Source organism: Myxocyprinus asiaticus, chromosome 4, assembly GCF_019703515.2.
Source record: "Myxocyprinus asiaticus isolate MX2 ecotype Aquarium Trade chromosome 4, UBuf_Myxa_2, whole genome shotgun sequence".
Lineage (NCBI taxonomy): Eukaryota > Metazoa > Chordata > Actinopteri > Cypriniformes > Catostomidae > Myxocyprinus > Myxocyprinus asiaticus.
In genome coordinates, this window is record NC_059347.1 from 20,379,150 (window position 1) to 20,400,118 (window position 20,969).

General features: G+C 38.1%; 1 protein-coding gene across 3 annotated transcripts in view; it reads right to left on the minus strand.

Annotated features, from left to right (window-relative positions):
* LOC127433693 (calmodulin-regulated spectrin-associated protein 1-B-like) overlaps positions 1–20,969 on the minus strand; it is a 54,154-nt gene that overhangs the window by 24,313 nt on the left and 8,872 nt on the right. Inside the window, exons 5-10 of one of the 3 annotated variants that reach the window (XM_051685800.1) lie at positions 16,359–16,520; positions 15,869–15,949; positions 13,062–13,094; positions 3,123–3,264; positions 262–401; positions 62–158 (exon numbers count right to left, since the gene is read on the minus strand). In XM_051685800.1, coding sequence (XP_051541760.1) covers positions 62–158; positions 262–401; positions 3,123–3,264; positions 13,062–13,094; positions 15,869–15,949; positions 16,359–16,520 — 655 coding nt within the window. Of the gene's footprint in view, positions 1–61; positions 159–261; positions 402–3,122; positions 3,265–8,130; positions 8,212–13,061; positions 13,095–15,868; positions 15,950–16,358; positions 16,521–20,969 lie in introns of those variants that run through there. The other 2 variants (XM_051685810.1, XM_051685818.1) reach the window with 2 other exon arrangements.

The following is a 20,969-nucleotide window of genomic DNA, read 5'->3' on the forward strand; positions in this document are numbered from 1 at the left end:
AACACATCAACCATTTTCAGACACTTTAAACAATATGACAGAGAGCAAAATCATTCCTCACCATCTTTAAATTCCTGAAAGTCCCTTGGCTGGACAAATTCAGGTTTGACAATCTCAAACCACCAGAAAAGCTCTGCAATAAACACCACGACATTGTGCTGCAGGAAGAATCCAACAGTGGGAAAAATCAACAACTGACCCATATGGAAATAAAAGAACGTGATAATGATAAGACTCATAATGAATGACTGAATAGCTTACCTTGAGGACAGGAGGTGCATATAACATGTCCTCCAGAGTCAAATAGAAGCTTTTGTGAAGGTACTCATTGGCAAACTCTTTTAGCAGCTGGACATTATAAAGGCTGTCTGCTATTGAGGTCACCTCTTTCAAGCAGATATCTACAGATAACATAAAAAGACGAGGTAAGCAAACAAGCTATCCTAAGGCATTTAGTTTCTGACATTCATAAACTGTAAACAAAGGGCTGAAACAGTCAATATTTGCTTGAGGGCTGAAATATCTGAAAAGACGATTTCACAGAGCAGTTAATTTAGCTCGAGGCAATCCGACGTGAAGCACCAGGAGAACAAAACTACAGCATGAGAAAGCAAAAACTACACAGCTCTACAAATTAACATTGCAGCATCACACTTCAACTTCAATCAGATATTCAAGGAGAATGTGACACTATTCTATACATTAGTGATAACAAAAGCGACATGGCCTTGAAGGGGATTGATTTAGAGATCCTGAGCTTTAACATACAAACAGTAACAACTGCAGCAGCATGCTAAAACCCTCTGTGAGAAGTTGCATCTCTATTCATACACAGGGTGGGGGGTGGTCCCTCATCGTTTGGGGGTGGATTGCCGCATTGGGGGTTCGGGGGTCTGTGTGCCTTTGGACTGGATTGATTGGGTAGATTCAACTGTTGTTTTGTCCAATGGGATGTACGTGGACATCTGTCTATTCGATGGCATAATTAAAAAAAATAATAATTTGCCTTTTTTTATTCATTTATTTAGTTTCTAATAACATGTTCATCAATTTATCACACAATTTATATCTATCATCTCAAAGGAAGACCATTCATAAATCATATATACCCCAAGGCATTGATCCAGTTACCACACACTTCAAATTCAAAAGCAGAAATCAACCCACGTACTGTTGTCATTTGTGCATTTTCACTTTCCGTATTGTATATATGCAGGGTTGGGGAGTAACAGAATACATGTAACGGGAATACGTATTTATAATATAAGTAACTGTATTCCACTACAGTTACAATTTAAATCATTGGTAATTAGAATACAGTTACATTCAAAAAGTATTTTGATTACTGAAGAGATTACTTTGCATTTTATTGTCATTTGTTTCATTTAATATATTTAGTCCTTTCAGATCCAAAATGCCTTTGAACAAAGGTGAAACACTTTCTTTTTTTAAGTTTGGAGCAGAAGAAATAGAAATAAACCTTGTGTAAATTGTCAGCTTTACGCTAAGCTTAAATGCTATTTCTAGCCATTTTACATGCACGTTACAAAGCATGATCATATATTTTTTTTTTTATCAAGAAAATTCACGTTGGATCATGATTTCTTTTTTTCTAGTAAAACCTTTGATATTAGTGCAAAAATCATATTCTTGATAATAATTTTTTTATTGTTTTCCTGTAAAAATCCTTAAAACAAGATCAATTTGATTTATCTTGTTTTAGAAACAACACTGCATAAGATATTTAGTTTTTTCAGAGAATGTATTTTTAACATGTGTATTTTGTCTAACTGTACTGGCAGAGTTTTTATAGTCAAAACAAGTGAAAAAAATCTACCAGTGCTGAAGAAGTAATCCAAAGTATTTAGAATACGTTACTGACCTTGAGTAATCTAACGGAATACGTTACAAATTACATTTTACAGCATGTATTCTGTAATCTATAGTGGAATACATTTCAAAAGTAACCCTCCCAACCCTGTAAATATATTACACATTATGCATTTCTTCTGCTATGAATTCCTTTTGTATGTATGTGTGACACTGTATTGCAAGGTCTATGCTTATGTATGTATTCCCCCGTTATACCCCTCTTTATATATCTCCTGGTATGTGCCCCTTTTTGTTTGCTGCATGTATCATCTTTTATGTACTCTCTAAGTATGTTCTGTTGCAATAAAAAAAGTTTGACAAAAAAACAAACAAATTGTACTAGTAAAATATCCTGAACATGATTTAATGTCAAAAGGGCTTGCAACGAACTCCTCTCTTCTCTTTTGATTATCATTAAACATAGTAAACATTTAAAAAAAAAAATGAATACACTTTAAATCACCACTGCAAAAGCAACCAAAACACTGCTTTTGTAGCAAATTTGTTCATCACCTTTAACAATTAAATACGAGACAATTGCTGTCAGACTTCAAAATCATTTGTGCGTAATATAATAGATTTGTACACTATAAAGTTTTATTACTGTACATGGCTCACTGGAATACTTGATTCTGATTGGTCAATTGCAGCATTCAGTGGTCAAGTAGTTATGAATAAAGACTGTTGTCCATAGCAATGCTGTATAACTGACTTTCTATAATAGCTTTCTTACACAGCTTTGCTCAAGTTCTACTAAATCAATATTTAGTAGCAGTGTAATAAGCATAACTGTTCATTTAAAATACACTAATTCTAATAGTTTATTAAATAGTTAATAGAAAAATAAAGCCTTTCAGGGTGGTACAAGATCCCTCTTCTTTGTTTCAGGGTCCTGATCACTATGTCAGAGTTTACTTTGCGATAATGACGGACTGGCTGTACATTAAAACCTTACATGATTATTTAGGCTGTTTAGTTGTTTAATATCTGTCAGTTACCCTATTAAAGGCTGCACTTGTCTACACTGTGTCTGTATACGGCTAAGATAGGTATATGATTGTTATCTGGCAAATAAGACCCTAAACCAGACTGTTTATACAGGGCTTCCTTAGGATTGAATAGTCAACTAGTCACATGATTTTTAAAATTTGTAGTTGTGCACAGCCCTTCTTTTACATATCACACCGTGACAAAATTATACGTTGCTGCAATGTTATTCAACAAAACAGTAGCAAACGGTGTCCCTCTACCATCAAGCTTCATCAGGTCTGGGCAATAGTAATGGACCACTGTCAGCAGTGCAGCACCGTCACACACATCCCTGATCAGGTCCTCCAGCAGGGGGAAGTACGGTAGCTGTCTACCTGAGGCATGATCCCGCCGATACCGTACCTGCGGGTGACAGAGGGAGACAAACTGTCACAACCACCTACTGTACTACAACATGCCACAATACAAAAGTGACTTAGCTTATGACACATGGGGACAGGTATTTTCTATGCCAGTGACATGTTTCTGGGAGGGAATTATTTTAGCCCTGATGCTGAATATGGCTGCGTTTCCCAAAATCATTGTAAGCCTAAGTAAATCGTAGAAACTATTGCCACCAGTGGTCTCTATGATCAACTTAAGCATGCGAAGCTTTTGGGAAACACAGCCTATAACAGTATTTTCTGGTCTAATAAAACTAGAGGGTTATGCAAATAGACTAAATACAAATTCAAGGGATGGTGCACCCAAAAATTTAAATTGTCATTCACTCACTGCATTGTTCCAAAGCAATAGGGCTATACACAAACATCATCTACACGTCTCTACACAGTTAGGATTCAAGGTTGTCCATTCCATTGTGCAGTTACTTTTTAATGAGGGGGATAAAGGTAACTCCACATTAACCAACTGGTGACCTCAGAACAGACCTACGAAATTCAGACCTGCAAAAGTCATCTATTTTTTTTTTTTTTACACAGACAGACACTTAAGACTAGTTGCATACAGGACAGGGTGAGAGCTAGACATCTGATCTAAAGGTAAAGAGTAGTCATGTGACGGTATTCGGTAATACTATATGTCACCTATTTTTTTTTTTATACAGACAGACACTTAAGACTAGTTGCATACAGGACAGAGCGAGAGCTAGACATCTGATCTAAAGGTAAAGAGTAGTCATGTGACGGTATTCAGGAATACAGTATATCACGGTAATTAACATGCATGATAATGATATCGTGGGCACTTCAAAATACAGTAAATAATTGTAGATAACCTTTTAGTTAAATTGTAGATTTTTCTGATCGCCCAGTCATTTTTTTACATCAATGAATCAAGGTTCACAACACTGCATATATGTGGCATGAATGACACATGCACACTATGATGTAAACAAATCCAAAATGTTCATGCTCATCTGCGGGACAATCATCCCATGCAATTCAGCAAGATAAAGGTAAGTTGTGACAGATCTGCTCGTTTTTCCAAATTGTTTTTGAAAACAGAGACACAACACTCTAAGAGACAACTAGCTAAGTGACAATTAAGACAACAAAGAAAGTGAACTTAAGTTTCCATTTGCAGATAATGTGTTGCTTGCTTTCAAGTGGCCAAAGAATAGTTACCAAAAAGCATAGCAATAAAACTAAATTTTGGGGAGGCCTAATCCTCTTTGTCAACTGTCTATGTAACTTACCGAAATCCAACCGAGGTCATTTACTCCAATAAAAGACTTAGATATTCTATCAAATTGTTTAAAATAAGAAAGATGAACTTGTAGAGGGAGAGACTGTACAGCCATGGCCAAAAGTATTGAAAGTGACATAAATTTTGTGTTTTGCAAAGTTTGCTGCTTCAGTATTTGTAGATAATTTTTTCACATGTTTCTATGGTATACTGGAAAACAATGATAAGCATTTCAAAAGTTTTAAAGGCTTTTATTGGCAAAAACATTCAAAATATGCAAAGAATCAATATTTACAGTGTTGACCCTTGTTCTTCATAACCTCTGCAATTTGCTCTGGCATGCTGGATATCAGCTTCTGGGCCAAATCCTGACTGATGGCGATCCATTCTTGCCTTATTAGTGCTCGGAGTTGATCACAATTTCTGGGCTTCTGCTTGTCCACTCGACTTTTGAGGATTGACCACAGGTTCTCTATGGGATTAAGATCCAGGGATTTGCCTGGCCACGGATCCAAAATTTCAATGTAATGATCTCCGAGCCACTTCATTATCACTCTTGCCTTGTGACATGGTGCTCCATCATGCTGGAAAATGCACGGATCATCACCAAATTGCTCCTGGATCGTTGGGAGAAGTTGCTCTTGCAGGACATTTTGATAGCATTCTTTATTCATGGCAGTGTTTTTGGGCAGAACTGTGAGAGAGCCCACTCCATTGGATGAAAAGCAACCCCACACATGGATGGTCTCAGGATGCTTCATTGCTGGCATGACACAGGACTCGTGGCAGAGTTCACCTTTTCTTCTCCGGACAACTGATTTTCCAGATGTCCCAAACAGTCGGAAGGGGGCTTCATCAGAGAAAATAACTGATAACAGTCTTCTGCTATCCAATCCTTGTACTTCCTGCAGAATTTCAGTCTATCCTTGATGTTTTTCTTGGAGAGAAGTGGCTTCTTTGCTGCCCTTCTTGACACCAGGCCGTTGTCCAAAAGTCTTCGCCTCACTGTGCATGCAGATGCACTCACACCCACCTGCTGCCAATATCGAGCAATCTCTGCACTGGTGGTGACACGATTCCGTAGCTGACTCCTCAGGAGGAGACGGTTCTGGCGCTTGCTGGACACTCTGGGGTGTTCTGAAGCCTTCTTCACTGCAGTTGAACCTCTCTCCTTGAAGTTTTGATGATCCGGTAAATGGTTCTTTCAGGTGCAATATTCTTTGCAGCAATTTCCTTGCATGTAAGGCCATTTCGATGCAAAGCGATGATGGCTGCATGTCTTTCTTTGGAGGTAACCATTGCTAACAAGAACACAATGATTGGAAGCACTTCTTCCCTCCTTTTATAGCAATCAGTCTGCTCTTATAATCCAGTCAGAATGATAGAGTGATTTCACATGACTAGTACTCATTCACACTTTCCCAGGTGCTGCTGATATGATTAGTGAAATTATGTTAGCTGGTCATATTGTGCCAGGGCCAAAAAACATTGAAATTTGGGTTTTTGTGATAAAGTTCATTTTTTTGGCCAATGAAACTTTTTGCAATTATTTAAAATGCATCTGATCACTCTGCACAATAATCTAGAAACAATATGAATCAACACCACAACAACTGAAGCAGCAAACTTTGCAAAACACAAAATGTATGTCACTGCCAATACTTTTGGCCATGGCTGTAGTAGATAATTGAATTTGGGGATACAATTTATTTTTATAACATTGACCTTCCCTGCCATAGGCAAATGTAGTGAAGCCCACCTATACACATCACACGAGAACCTTTTCATTAATGGGTCAAAATTAACTAACTAAATCTCTCAAATTTGCTGGAAATAAAATGCCTAAATACCCAATGCCTTGCTTGGGCTATTGAAAGGTGCCAGGTTGGAAAGCCGTGGCAGGGCAATATGCTGTCAGAGCAAGAGATTCCGATTTAGACAAATTCACCCTGTATCCTGAAAATGTTATGGAGGCTAGGCATAGATCTACTAGGGTCGGAGACAAAAAATAATGTATCATCTGCGTAGAGTAGAAGTTTATGCACCACACCTCCTGCTACAATACCAGGAAAATCATCCTCTTTTCTTATTGTGGCTGCTTATGTTTCCAGGGCAAGACAGAACAATAAAAGGAAGAGAGGACAGCTTTGCCGGGTTCCCCTACCAAGAGAAAAAAAATCTGAAATTAATCCATTAGTTTGCACTGCCACTAACAGTTGTTCATAAAGTAACTTAATCCACCAAATAAGTGTTCCCAAACCCGTAAATTTCCAAAATCTTAGAAAGATAGTCCCATTCCACCCTATCAAACACCTTCTCAGCATCAAGTGAGATGGCAGCGATCGAGGACTACTGACCACATAATATTTATAAAATGTCTAATATTATCAGAACTACTATGACCATGAATAAACCCCACTTGATCTATATGTATAATAGATGTAATTACTCTGCTTAATCGATTAGCCAGAATTTTAGACAATAGTTTTACATCTAACTGGATCAGGGAAATTGGATGATAACTCTTACATTCATTTGGGTCTTTATCTTTAAGAATGAGACTGCTCAGGGCTTGCTTCATGGTTGGCGGTAGTTCACCTTTCTTTAATGACTGTGTGTAAACTTCTAACATAAGTGGAGCCAGTTCTGTTACATAAGATCTAAAAAATTATGCGGCAAAACCATCTGGCCCTGATGCCTTACCTGTTGGCAAGGCTTTAATTACCTCAACACGCTCCTCCAAAGTAACAGCTGAGTCAAGAAAGTCTTTTTGATCACTTGTCAATTTAGGAAGTTCTAATGGGTCTACAAAGTTTCTAATATCCTTATCAGTAGACACAGACGTGGAGCTATAAAGATCAAAATAGAATTCTTTAAAGGCTTTATTAATATCTGTGGCAGAAGAAAATATATTGCCTCCAGAAGACTCCACTGAAGGAATGGTGGAAAAAAAAAACTCTTATGTATCTGGTAAGGTAAGTTGTTTCCCTGCTTTGTCCCCGGATTCAAAGTATGTCTGTCTTGCCCTGAATAACCAAAACTACCTTCTGTGACAAAATAGTATTGTACCTATACTTTAGGTGAGTCAACTCTCTAAGACCATTGGATGACATTCAGCACTTTTAATATTCTTTTCCAATTCCATGAATTCCTGTGCTTTGATCTTTTTAATGAATGAGGCATATTGTATGATCCGCCCCCAAGAACTGCCTTAAGCACCTCCCATCACAACTCTACATAAACATTGAAATCTGTCTTCAACATTTGTTAAAATGTTGGGTCCTGTAGAAGGGATGTATTAAAGCACCATCTATATGCTTTTCTTTTCTCTATATGCAGCAACAGCTCTAACACACCAAAGCATGATCTGAAACTAAAATGTTCCCAACAGAGCAGTCAGTGGCAGATGGAATAATTGACTTAGATATAATAAAAAAAAAAAATATGGAGTACATCTTATGAACTGATGAAAAAAAAGGTGTAGTCCCTCTCGGATGGATTCAGAAGTCTCCAAATGTCTTTAAGACCAAGATTTTTACACATCCTCTGTAGAATCAATGTTGCTTTAAAGGGTCTACACACCTTTGCATCACTATGATCAAGGACCGAATCCATTAAAAGACTGAAGTCTCCACCCAAAACCATATCATGAAGGATCCCAGCTGCTTGTATTGTAGCTTTCTCTCAAGATCTATAAAAAAAGTTCTGATCATCAGCGTTTTGTGCATAAATATTAGCCAAAATAAAATGTTGCCCCTGTATTTCAGCCAAAACAATAATGACTCTTCCTAAATGATTTTTGATCTGTTTGAGACATTTAAATTCTAATTGCTTAATTATCAATGTGATGACTTGCCTGCTCTTACTCGAATCAACACTACAAAACACATGCCCACCCCATACCCTGCCAAGTTTTTCAGCTTCCTGTGGAGAAAGGACCATTTCTTGAAGGAACACTATATCAAATTTGTTACACTTAAGAAAAGATACCACCTTGCTTCCTTTTATAGGATGCCCCAGCCCATTAACATTCCACGTGGAGAGAAACTTTTTTACCCATATTAAAGTGTGACATGTTGACATGCAAAGAAAAATGGTGTACCCAAGGCTAAAATATATACACCACTATCCAACATTGATATAACCATAAAATCCTTTAAAATCTACAGAACAGAAAAAAAATGTGCTTCAACCTCGTGCATAACAGTCCCAACTGGTGTCCATCACTTGGAAATCCGACGGTCCATGCACGCTCACGAGATTTTCCGCAACACTATTGCTACTAGATTGCGCAAGTCCAGTGATTTTTACACACACACACTAGGGCTGCCCCCTAAAAGTCGACCAAAGGTTAGTCGATGAGAAGAGTCTTGGTCGAGCCTAACGTTAGCCACTTAGCATGGCCACTCGCTCTAACATTAGATAACCTAGATAAATGTGCGCTATTAGGCTTATCCAAGTGTTCGTGGGGAGCGGGGAAGCTAAATTAGTACCTCGCTTACTGCATGTTTAACTTAATATGCATTCGCTCTATAAATTATCAAAATGTTCAGACAGTCTCCTTGCTGGTTTTTCCCGACACATTCAGAATCATTACCACTTTTGCCGGAGTTGCTGTGGCTCGCTTCGTGTGTGCTTGTAAAATTTATATTTTAAAGGCTCATTATTACGGTTTAGCATTTCTCTGTAATGTAGAACAGTGTTGGCAGTGTTACTTATAACATTATTTCCAGCCTTGTAAATCGAACCATTTTCTGATGCCCCCCCAAAAAATATATATTTAAGTAATTAAATTAATATCATAACTGTGCGACAAGTAGTCGACTAATGGCTTAAACTAATGACTACTAGTCGACTAGGAAAATCTTTGGTCGGGGCAGCCCAAACAAACAAACACACACACACACACACACACACACACACACACACACACACACACACACAGTGTGTATATATATATTTTTTTTTTTCCTTAACATAAACCGTGGCATTAAACTGTACATAAATATATTCAATAAAATAAAAAATCAAATAGGCCTCAGTAAATAATAACAGCAAAACAACAAAGTGAACAAATGAGCTCAACAGCAAGTCAACAAAGAAAAAAGAAAAGTCAGGTAGGAGCCAGTGGGCAGACAACAAAACAACAAACCCTGTCAGGCTGCATCAGTAAAATGCACGATATGTAGTCTGTATTGTTGATCGAGTGTAGGCAAAATTACCCAATTACACCATTGATTTAATGAAGGCCACAGCTTGTCATGGGCTTGTAAAAGTAGGGATGCACCGATCTGATACCTGGATCAGTATTAGTGTATTGGCTCCGATACTGAAGCTTTTAGACAGCTCGGGTATCGGTCTGACGAGCCCGATCCAAATCCGATACTGTGTGTTAGTCATGTTCATTACTGTCAAGCTCAAAAAATGACATAAAAGAACCATTAAAACACAAAGTGGTTCATTTGACTTGTGCATTTTATTCAAAGCCACTTGAAGACGTGCGATAGCTCTGTGAATCACACAAGGCTGCGTTTAATAAGTAAATATATAAAATGCACACGCAGCTCCAGCGCGTTATTGAATGGGGCTGCTCTGTTTAGACATACACTCGCGGCTATTTTTAGCCTTCACAGTGGTGTGTAATATTTGAGCGCTACTCACGAACAACATCTCAGATGTAGATGCTCAATAGTTCGGTTCACTTATAATATGCATTTAGAATGGCACCGGAGGTGCATTTTACCAGAATTTGAATAAGAAGCAAATTAAACTACTGTGAACTTGCCTACAAACAGACACATACAGGACTTCCTGGAGAGTTCAGAATGTCAAATAAAAGCGTGAGGGTTTAAAAGTTAAAGATGCATGACTGAGATATATTACTATTATAATATATTATTATTATTATTATTTGTTTACAAATTATAATAATATTTAAGTTGAATGGGTTCCAAAAAATAACTGTGTGAATGACAAGTGAGCTGATATCTTACAACTAAATTGAACAAAAAAAAAAAAAGAGATCTGCATCCTTTAAAAGTCCAGAAACAAGTTGAAAAATATTTGAAAAAAAAAAAAAAAAAAAAAAAAAAAAAATTTATTGTCTACTGATATACTGGAATTACTGTTAATTTTGCTGCTACATTATCCAGTATACTAGTTAAAGTTTTTCTTAATAAGCAATACATTTATATTGAAATAATGTGTAGTTAGAGGTTTGTGTTTCTTTACATATTAAAGAGTTCACCCAATTAGTTCCACACAACAATGTAAAGATATTCTGAACTGATTATGCAAAAAACAACACTGGTATCGGATCGGGATCGGTATTGGTCGATACTGAGATTTCCGATATCAGAATCAGAAGAGAAAAAGTGGTATCGGTGCATCCCTATGTAAAAGTCTTGCGTTCATCCTTGGAGTCAATTCTCAGCTTAGCAGGATAAAGCAGTGCGAAGCCTACCTTCTGTTGGTGCAGTCATTTTTTTTACACTCTTTGAATCCATCCTGCTTCGCTTGTGTAGCTCTAGCAAAGTCCGGAAAAACCATGATGTTGTGCTCCTCCCAGCACAACTTGCCTTTATTCCTCGACACTCGTAGAACAAAGTCTCTGACAGCAAGAATCTTGCCAGGTTAGATCAGGGTCTGTCACCCGCCAAGAGAAGCTGATCGAAAATGGCACTAGTCTGTGGGTGTGCTCAATTTTGAGCTGGCGACCCGCTTTGTCTATCAAATTCGGAATGAGACCCTCCAAAATCCTCACCATATCTTGACCTTCTTTTCCCTCTGGGATTCCAATGAAACGAACATTATTACGTCTGCTGCAATTTTCCATATCCTCTAGTTTTACCAACACCGTTCCACATCGGCCTTGACAGCAGGCGGGTTAGCCTGTAGCTCTCTTTCGGCCAACTCCAGAATCTCGACCAGTTTTTCAACATCTTGTAATTCTTGTAATCAGGGTGGAAAGTTTTGCCTCCATAGATGTGATCACTCAACGTATTTCTACGAGGCCCTCCCATGTCAGTTGAGGTTTTCATTAGTGCTGCACAAATGTTCGAGATAGCCCGACCTACATCATGAAGCTCACTGCTGTCACTATCGACTGGCCCTCTGCAATTTTGATCCTGAGAGGTGTCCGACATTTGTGAACATAAGTGTTTTTAATGTCCCCACAGCCTGACAATTTCACATTTTTTGACATCCTGCCCTCCCAGCACAGTTTAACAAACAAAACTATTACAGTTCTCACCAGTTAATATTGCTTAAAAGGATAATTGTAGCAAAGTTTAAGCGGAGCTCGCATCTAAGCAACCAACCCTCGCATAGTGACGTGACTCCCCAATTAAACTTGTTAAGAGAACAACAAAGTTTGTTTATCTTTCAACCCGTTTTTTGTCACGTAATTCAATACCGTGATAATACCGTATACCGTGGTAAAAGCTTCAGCAATTATCATGATGTGAAAATATGATACTGTCACATGCCTAGTAAAGAGGGAACAGAATAGACACAGAATATCTCAGTACCACTCGTAAATACTCCACAGTAGAGTTTCGGATCAAGCAATGGTATTTATTCAGAACCAAATTAACTTCTGACATTCATTTCAGTTAACGATTTTGCATTGTTCCACAGAAACGGATGGTATACCATAATAAAAAGTGTAATTATACACATTAGATTCGCCTTGCAGTTGTCATGATGATCAGCATGCTTCTTATTTTCTGCCAGCTGTCCTCAAGAATCAGCTATCAACTTCATAGTGATTTGTGTCCTGCAATCTAAAAGTCTGTTTATGCACCTTATTGTAGTAATATGCCACTTTTGCACATTACATGCTTCAAAGTATGGTTTTGAGAGCGATAAAGACAGTGAAGTTGCGAGATTTTTTTGTGTATATATATATTTGTTTTTTTTCCTGTTCTGTTGAATTTCTAAAATGATCTCTTTGTTTGACAACATGCTTCCGAGGGTAGTGAATGCAAAACTGAAACTGTTTTCTAAACAATTCTCTATTCTTCATCAAAATTACTAAAAGAATCATTCACTGAATTATTAAGGAACCTGCATCATTAAGAGGAATCAGAATCAGAATGGTTAAATTCCTTATAATTCACATCTCTACTCCACAGGCTCCTGCATGCAATGGTCCAGTGCAAACATAAGATCAGGCTGAGGGACTGACACAGCCAAGAGAGACAGACAGAACGAGAAATAGACAAATGGAAGTGGAAATGACTGCCACAGATAATCCAGCACAGATATGTGACAACAGCTGAGGTTAGATAACATGGACATAAACACACACATATGCTCATTACTTCATGGGCTCAGAGTGTGAAAGGCAGATCATTTAGTGCGATTACAGGGCAGCATAAGCCACTGGACAGAAGCATCTCCCAGTGAGCATTGATTAGATAAAAGCATGGCCTGAGTGGTGATGGTGTGCGTTCAGAATGAAACATACTACACGTGCAGTGGTGGAGACAAAGCACTCACAGCCAACTTACAGGTACTAGTTTCCAATACCATTTTGAGGGAGACTATCCAAGTAGCGAGGGATGAGGTTAGAGGGAAAGAGACGGGAAGAGGAGCAGAGAGGATGTAAAGTCAGGGAAGAAAAGAGCAGACAGATCTGACCTTGCTAAAAGGTTAGGAGTGATGCCACTGAAGATATTAGACAAATGCCATTAGGTGTATCTTTTGACACTGGTTAAATAAATATAATCTAATGAGATGAGTTTCGCCATTTCAGTTAACACCTGCATTTGCACCTTAGGTCCTGTTTACACCTGGTATTATGACCTATGACAAGGGGTCAAAATACAAGTTTCAAATGTGTCTTCCAGTTAACACTTATGATTGTATTTCGTCGAGGGGAGGGTCTCTTTCACGGCTACATACTCAATTTTACGATAGTGTGTCCAGTGTGTCAGCGTAAGTTGATGTCAGGCATACAAAAAAAGTGAATTCCTGGGCATGTGTATGTATGGGCTTTCCTAAGTGTTCCAATTGTATGCTTGTTTTCTTAAAACCGTACTTATCCAGCAAGTTTAAGATTCTTGTTTTGGCGGAATGATAAAGCATTATGCTAGTAGGTAGCCCTACGATTTTTACACTTTGATTTTACACTGTAAATCAATGTTAATTTGAAAAAAATGTATTAGTAATCAAGGAGACCAACAACCGATATTTGGGGCTGATATACATTTGCAGTAAAATTACATTTGCCGTAAAAAACATTTATACTAACAAACTCCAACACAAAATGTCCTTTAAATGCCTATGAAGACGTGTTTAATGACATACTGCAAAACAGAACATTTCAATATTATCTTTTGAAAAATACTGGAAAACCACAAACAAATGTTGTTGTTTTTTTCAAAAATAAAGTGGAGGGAGCTCCTAGCAGCATTTCTTTTGAACAAACTTTTAATATATACAAATAATGAACTAAACAGAACATAACAGAACATTAAGTATTAACATGTGATAACAGACGAGAATCAACATTACTGGAGTTGACACTCTTCATGTAGCTAGCTGGCTAGCCCATTAGTCAAGTCCAAAAAGGGCGATGGGATTTCATTCACAACTGAGGTGAAAGATTTAATGCTAGCAAAGATGACGTTACGTTTGCTAAACCTCCTAACACTGGTTAGCTAGCTACCACTATCAATGCCATCATCAGCCATAACATGTACACTACCGTTCAATAGTTTAGGGTCACTCACTCATTCTTTATTTTTTTCATATTGTAGAATAATAGTAAAGTCATCACAACTATGGAATAATAGAAATGTAACTATGGGAATTATGTTGTGACTAAAAAAAAGAAAATCCAAAATAAATCAAAACTATGTTATATTTTAGCATCTTCAAAGTAGCCACCCTTTGCCTAGATTTTGCAGAAATGTACTCTTGACATTTTCTCAACCAACTTCTTGAGGTATCACCCTGGGATGCTTATATGCTGGGCACTTAGTGGCTGCTTTTCTTTATTATTTGGTCCAAGTCACCCATTTAAAAAAAAAAAAAAAAAAAAATGTAAATACTATTTTAGTTTTGTAATTAAATATATTAATATGGTGGCACAATTATATTTTTGTCTACAAAACTAATTTCAAACATTTAAGCATACGCCTTCAGATCAAAAGGTTTTTAAGATCATGAGAAACTTTCAGGCAAGTGACCCCAAACTTTTGAACTGTAGTGTAAACACACCAACTCTTACGGCCGAGTACTCTGTTAAATCAGTCCTTATCTCTGCCGCTCATCTATATTGCTGCTCACTGTATTTCTCCATTACGGACTACTGTCGTTGAAATAACCGTGTCTGCAGCACTATTATGTGGCACCTTATGTTGATGGCCGGTGGAGAGAGGCAACGTGTGCGCAGCGCGAAAGGGCATTCATGAAGCGTGCTCGGTGCTAGAGAAAAACATTCAAAGATATAGTGCTGAAAGATAAGTGCTATCTACGCCCCGGAGTGCTTGCTGTGTACACAGCTCCGCTGTTTTGTCACACTGCTAACCTAAAGTGTAGAAACAGTGACATGGGGCAACCGCTGTCATGAAGTCTCACGGTCCGGATGGAACAAATACGGTACTTGGTACTTTCAAATACCCTAATTGGTGACCGCTGACAGAGTATTGCAATGTTTACTGCAACTTCAGTATCTGCATTCTTACCTTTGAAGAAGGTAAGCTTGTCTTCTCAGTGATTCATCTTTCTCTCGCTGCTTTCCTCTTTCCCACCTCTCCCCCACGAATACGGAGTACAGTGCTGACTGGCCATTTCCTCGTGACATATAACCAATCCGATAACACTGTGGGCAGGACATTGAGCCTGACTACAAGCAGTAACCTTACAGAGAGAGGCGGTGGCATCAGAACCGACAGAGCACATTTAAAAATTTATCGGTAATCAGATCAGACAAAATAACGATTCTGATCATTAGAAAAATTATGAATATCGGATCTGATTATCGGCCTGTGGTCGACCCCTACCACAAACAGCGTGCAACGCTCATGAATGTTTTTTTCTGTGTATGAGCCAACGAGCTATAAATGGTATAAGCAGCCGGCATCAGCAGAATACCGGCTCCAAACATTCACAAGCTCTCATACCCTTATCAGTACATAGCTACTTTTGGACCCATTTTTCACCTGTATTCAGCACAGTCCACTTGTGTTAGGATTCCCTGAGCACAGGAGGTGCATATACACTTGATGTTAACACCAGGAGTAAACAGGGCCTGAGAATCAGATAGTTTTACAATCTATATCAGAAATATGTGGGCTGGGATGTGTGGTACCTTTTGGTGACTTGGAGATTCTAGTAGATGCTGCTTTGATTTGTGTTCCTTCTCTGTGATCTCCCTCATTTTTTGGTTAACCTGCAGTCACAAAGAAGGCATTAAGATATGGTTATTAAATACATTTAAATAATTATGGACATGCCCGTTTTGACAGCCTTTTAAAAGTACTGGCGGAAGGCTTCATGCTAGACTGAATGGACACAATCTGGATAAACACTGAAAAGCAAACCGTGCCCCTACATGGAATGAAAAAACATGATTAGACAGATGCAGGTAAGCTAGGAGTATTTCTCTATCACATTGTGCCAATTATCCAACACAAACTGGCTTATACAACACACACTATTTTAACTTTAATATAAACTGTGCATTCAGTTCAAAGGTAAGTTAAGACGTTAGGATTAGTGATCCATCAAGGACAGTTCCAAAATAAACACAGTAATATTGTGTTGACTTGACGAAGGGCCACACCTTTCAAAACACACACCTTATTGATCCAGAAGACCATAGCATCCTCAAGGTCAAAGGGGAGCTCCTTGGAGGCACTGAATGTGGAGAAACGCTTCACGCAGGTCACAACCTTCTCAATGCTGATCATCTCCACGGTGTAGGCCATCATCAAAGCATCGATCATGGGGATGTGGGAACTCTGTGCCATCAACAGTGGAAAGAACAACATCACTCCAGTGTTAGAATACAGTTTAAAAGGTGAGGGCAGAGAAATGAGGCTGAAATCTTATAAAATAACTATTTCAGCAGCTTTCACCCATAAAAATAAAAGCAGCAATATCTTGAAAGTGCACAGTAAAACTTGATGTTTTTCATTGTGTTAAGAGAATACCCTTTCAAATAAACAAAAACAGGATCAACCATGACCTCAAAGAAAATAATGAACTTTAAGTACAGTTGAAGTCAGAAGTTTACATACACTTAGGTTGAAGTCATTTAACTCATTTTTTTTACTACCCCACAGATTTCATTTTAGCAAACTACAGTTTTGGCAAGTCGTTTAAGACATCTACTTTGTGCATGACATGAGTAATTTTTCCAACAATTGTTTACAGACAGACTGTTTCACTTTTAATTGACTATATCACAATTCCAGTGGGTCAGAAGTTTACATACACCAAGTTAACTGTGCCTTTAAGCAGCTTGGAAAATTCCAGAAAATGATGTCAAGCCTTTAGGCAATTAGCCAATTAGGCTAATTGGAGTCAATTGGAGGTGTACCTGTGGATGTATTTTAAGGCCTACCTTCAAACTCAGTGCCTCTTTGCTTGACATCATGAGGAAATCAAAAGAAATCAGCCAAGACCTCAGAAAAAAAATTGTGGACCTCCACAAGTCTGATTCATCCTTGGGAGCAATTTCCAAACGCCTGAAGGTACCACGTTCATTTGTACAAACAACAGTATGCAAGTATAAACACCATGGGACCACACAGCCATCATACCGCTCAGGAACGAGACACATTCTGTCTCCTAGAGATGAACATAATTTGTTGCAAAAAGTGCAAATCAATCCCAGGACAACAGCAAAGGACCTTGTGAAGATGCTGGAGGAAACAGGTAGACAAGTATCTATATCCACAGTAAAATGAGTCCTATATCGACATAACCTGAAAGGCTGCTCAGCAAGGAAGAAGCCAATGCTCCAAAACCACTATAAAAAAGCCAGACTACAGTTTGCAAGTGCACATGGGGACAAAGATCTTACTTTTTGGAGAAATGTCCTCTGGTCTGATGAAACAAATATTTTACTGTTTGCCCATAATGACCAACGTTATGAGGAAAAAGGATGAGGCTTGCAAATCGAAGAACACAATCCCAGCCGTGAAGCATGGGGATGGCTGCATCATGGGGAGGTTGTGGGGGTGCTTTGCTGCAGGAGGGACTGGTGCACTTCACAAAATAGATGGCATCATGAGGAAGGAATATTATGTAGATATATTGAAGCAACATCTCAAGACATCAGCCAGGAAGTTAAAGCTCGGTCACAAATGGGTCTTCCAAATGGACAATTACCCCAAGCGTACCTTCAAAGTTGTGGTAAAATGGCTTAAGTACAACAAAGTCAAGGTATTGGAGTGGACATCACAAAGCCCTGACCTCAATCCGATAGAAAATTTGTGGGCAGAACTGAAAAAGTGTATGCAAGCAAGGAGACCTACAAACCTGACTCAGTTACACCAGTTCTGTCTGGAGGAATGGGTCAAAATTCCAGCAACTTATTGTGAGAAGCTTGTGGAAGGCTACCCAAAATGTTTGACCCAAGTTAAACAATTTAAAGGCAATGCTACCAAATACTAACAGTGTATGTAAACTTCTGACCCACTGGGAATGTGATGAAATAAATAATTCTCTCTACTATTATTCCGATATTTCACATTCTTAAAATAAAATAGTGATCCTAACTGACCAAAGACAGGGAATGTTTTCTAAGATTAAATGTCAGGAATTGTCAGAGTTTAAATGTATTTGGCTATGGTGTATGTAAACTTCTGACTTCAATTGTACATTAGGACAATCTTGGTAAATCTGGTAATATATAATCTGGAATGAAAAAAACAAAAAAAAACAAATCCCAAAACTCAGACAATCATTTTGTTTAGTTTGGAAGTACCTCAGACTAAGAAAGCTACAAATGTCCAAATTACAGGTCGAACGATATAGTGGTTTAACCGATTATTAATCGTACTGATAGTTGATTTTTGGAACTACCAGTAATCTGCACAAATCGACGACGATAGCTTCCAATGTGTTGTTGTTTTTTTTGTATTCCTCTGAGTTCCCAACTCTAATCTCATGAATAACCAACACTTCTAGAAACAAACAATTTGATTTAAAAAAAATAAATAAATAAATAAAATAAAATCTGACTTCTCATAACTGCTTACAAAGCTGAATGTGGCATTAAACTTGAATGATCAGCTTCCAAGTTCCAACTACAATGGATTCAAATTCCTGCTTGCCTTGTATGGGCTGTCCTTTGAAGCATGCATGACTGACAGGCAGATAGAACCTCAAAATCGCTTACGGCACTTTTAACAACTAAAACAATAAGCCCATAGGTAAAAGATGACAATATTTGGTATTTATCACAACATTTTAAAAGCTCCACATATCATTCCACTTTGAGGCACAATGCTGGCTACAAAACAGGTTTTGTCTAAGAATAACCCATCACAAAATTCCCCAAGCACTTAAAGCCACAGCTCCTGCCTTCAGTCTTAGGGCGAATTCCAATTGAAAGTGATCATCCCTATGCCCTACTCCCTTCAAAGGACAGATCTCTTGATGTAGGTGCTCTAAAGGAAGCATGAAAGATCTGTATGTACCCTTCACTAATAGTCTTGTAAAAAGGGCTCTTCGTGGAAAAAAAATAAATCTTACTTTTCGTTTGGAACAAAATTTCTAGTGGCGTCCCCTTGCCACAGTGCCCTTCAAGGGCGCAAAACTGCCGTTTGGAAAACGCCCTTAGTGTGAAACTATGAGCTGTTATACAAAAGCCCATTCAGTTACCATAGCAACGGCAACACCAGTCAACCACTGGCTTGTTCAAACGGTTTCATACTACACGTCAGCACAATCCAAGTGGATAGGTTCCTTACTCAAAGCATTATGTCATTTAACTTTCAGAGTCTTTTTGTTTCTCAGATGATTTGTGCGCTTGCTTAAGGTCTGACTGGAAAAACTGAAGAATGTGTGTGAAGGGCCACAGAACACATTCGTTGCCTAAGAAACAAATAAAAAAACAATGGGCTTGGGAAGCTAAACAAGGTGCTATATACAGACACTGACATAAACATTCCGATTTTAGAACCCTTTTGGACAAGAGTCAAAAGTAAAAAACAACCACAAAAAAATTAAAAAAAAAAAATCTATGTGCTGTTACATAATGGTTTTCCAAGCACTAGACTATACAGACCAAACTAACCTCAAATGATCCAGTTCAATGTTCAGATTAGCATACTATCATATAGGGCTGCACAATTAATCGTATTTTAATCGCGATCACGATTTCTGTTAATTAAGCATAACCGTCTGCGATATTAGTGAGCTAGCAAACAGAAATTATCAGCCAGGTAAAGTTGCAAATTGTTGTTCATTTACATAATAGGCAGATAATACTGTTACTACAGATGATAGACCAAATCACAAGCACTTCTGAAGTCTATTTCCACCTCACCTGACCAATCACGCTCTCTTTAGAAGTTTGCAACTGACCAATCACTTCACTTTTGAGCATGCACTGACATATGGAGCCGCTGGTGTTACCGAATATTTCGTATGTGCGTCACTTTGATTGATTTAAAATCAGGTGCCTTTCAAACTGTTCTGAGACCAGTCATTCAACAACTGTCTGTTCAGCCATTAACTGATTACGCAGCAAGTCAGCTGAATAAACTTCGGGGACCCACTTCATATTTGGTGGCCTTAACTACTATGAACTTGATCATTTGATACAATGTACTTATTATGTACATACATGTTGTTGCATTGTAATTATATTTAAAGTACTTGCATTTAATTACATTTGTAGGTACACTGTTAACTTTATCCCTAACCCAACCCTTACCCCAAAACATAACTCTAACCCCTAATCCTAACCTTACTCCTAAACCAACCCGTACCTCAACCTCAGTAGCAGCAAATGTGGGCATTTTACAGAACAACATTTAGTTACACAGTAAATACATAGTAGTTAAAGGTGCAGTATGTAAGATTCAGAAACCCTTGTTATTAATGACATCTGTGGCCGTTAAGTGAACTGAAGCCAACTACCTGTTGCTCGCATGCGTGCACACACTCCATAGGGACGCGAGTGAGCATCAGCCAAAACAATGACGTAACGTACAAAGAGACTGAACGTGATTCACCAGCATCATGCTGACAGATGAGGTAGCATAATTAAAATTACACAGTTATGATTGTTTTACTACAAACTTTGAGACTAAACTAAAACTACTTATCAGCTAACATAGCACACTGATACACACATACAGCTACATACTACTGCACTATTCCAGACAGTTTACTGTTGCACTGCACTGTTGTGTTGCACTATTGTACATTTTGTATGTCATATGTTGTACTAC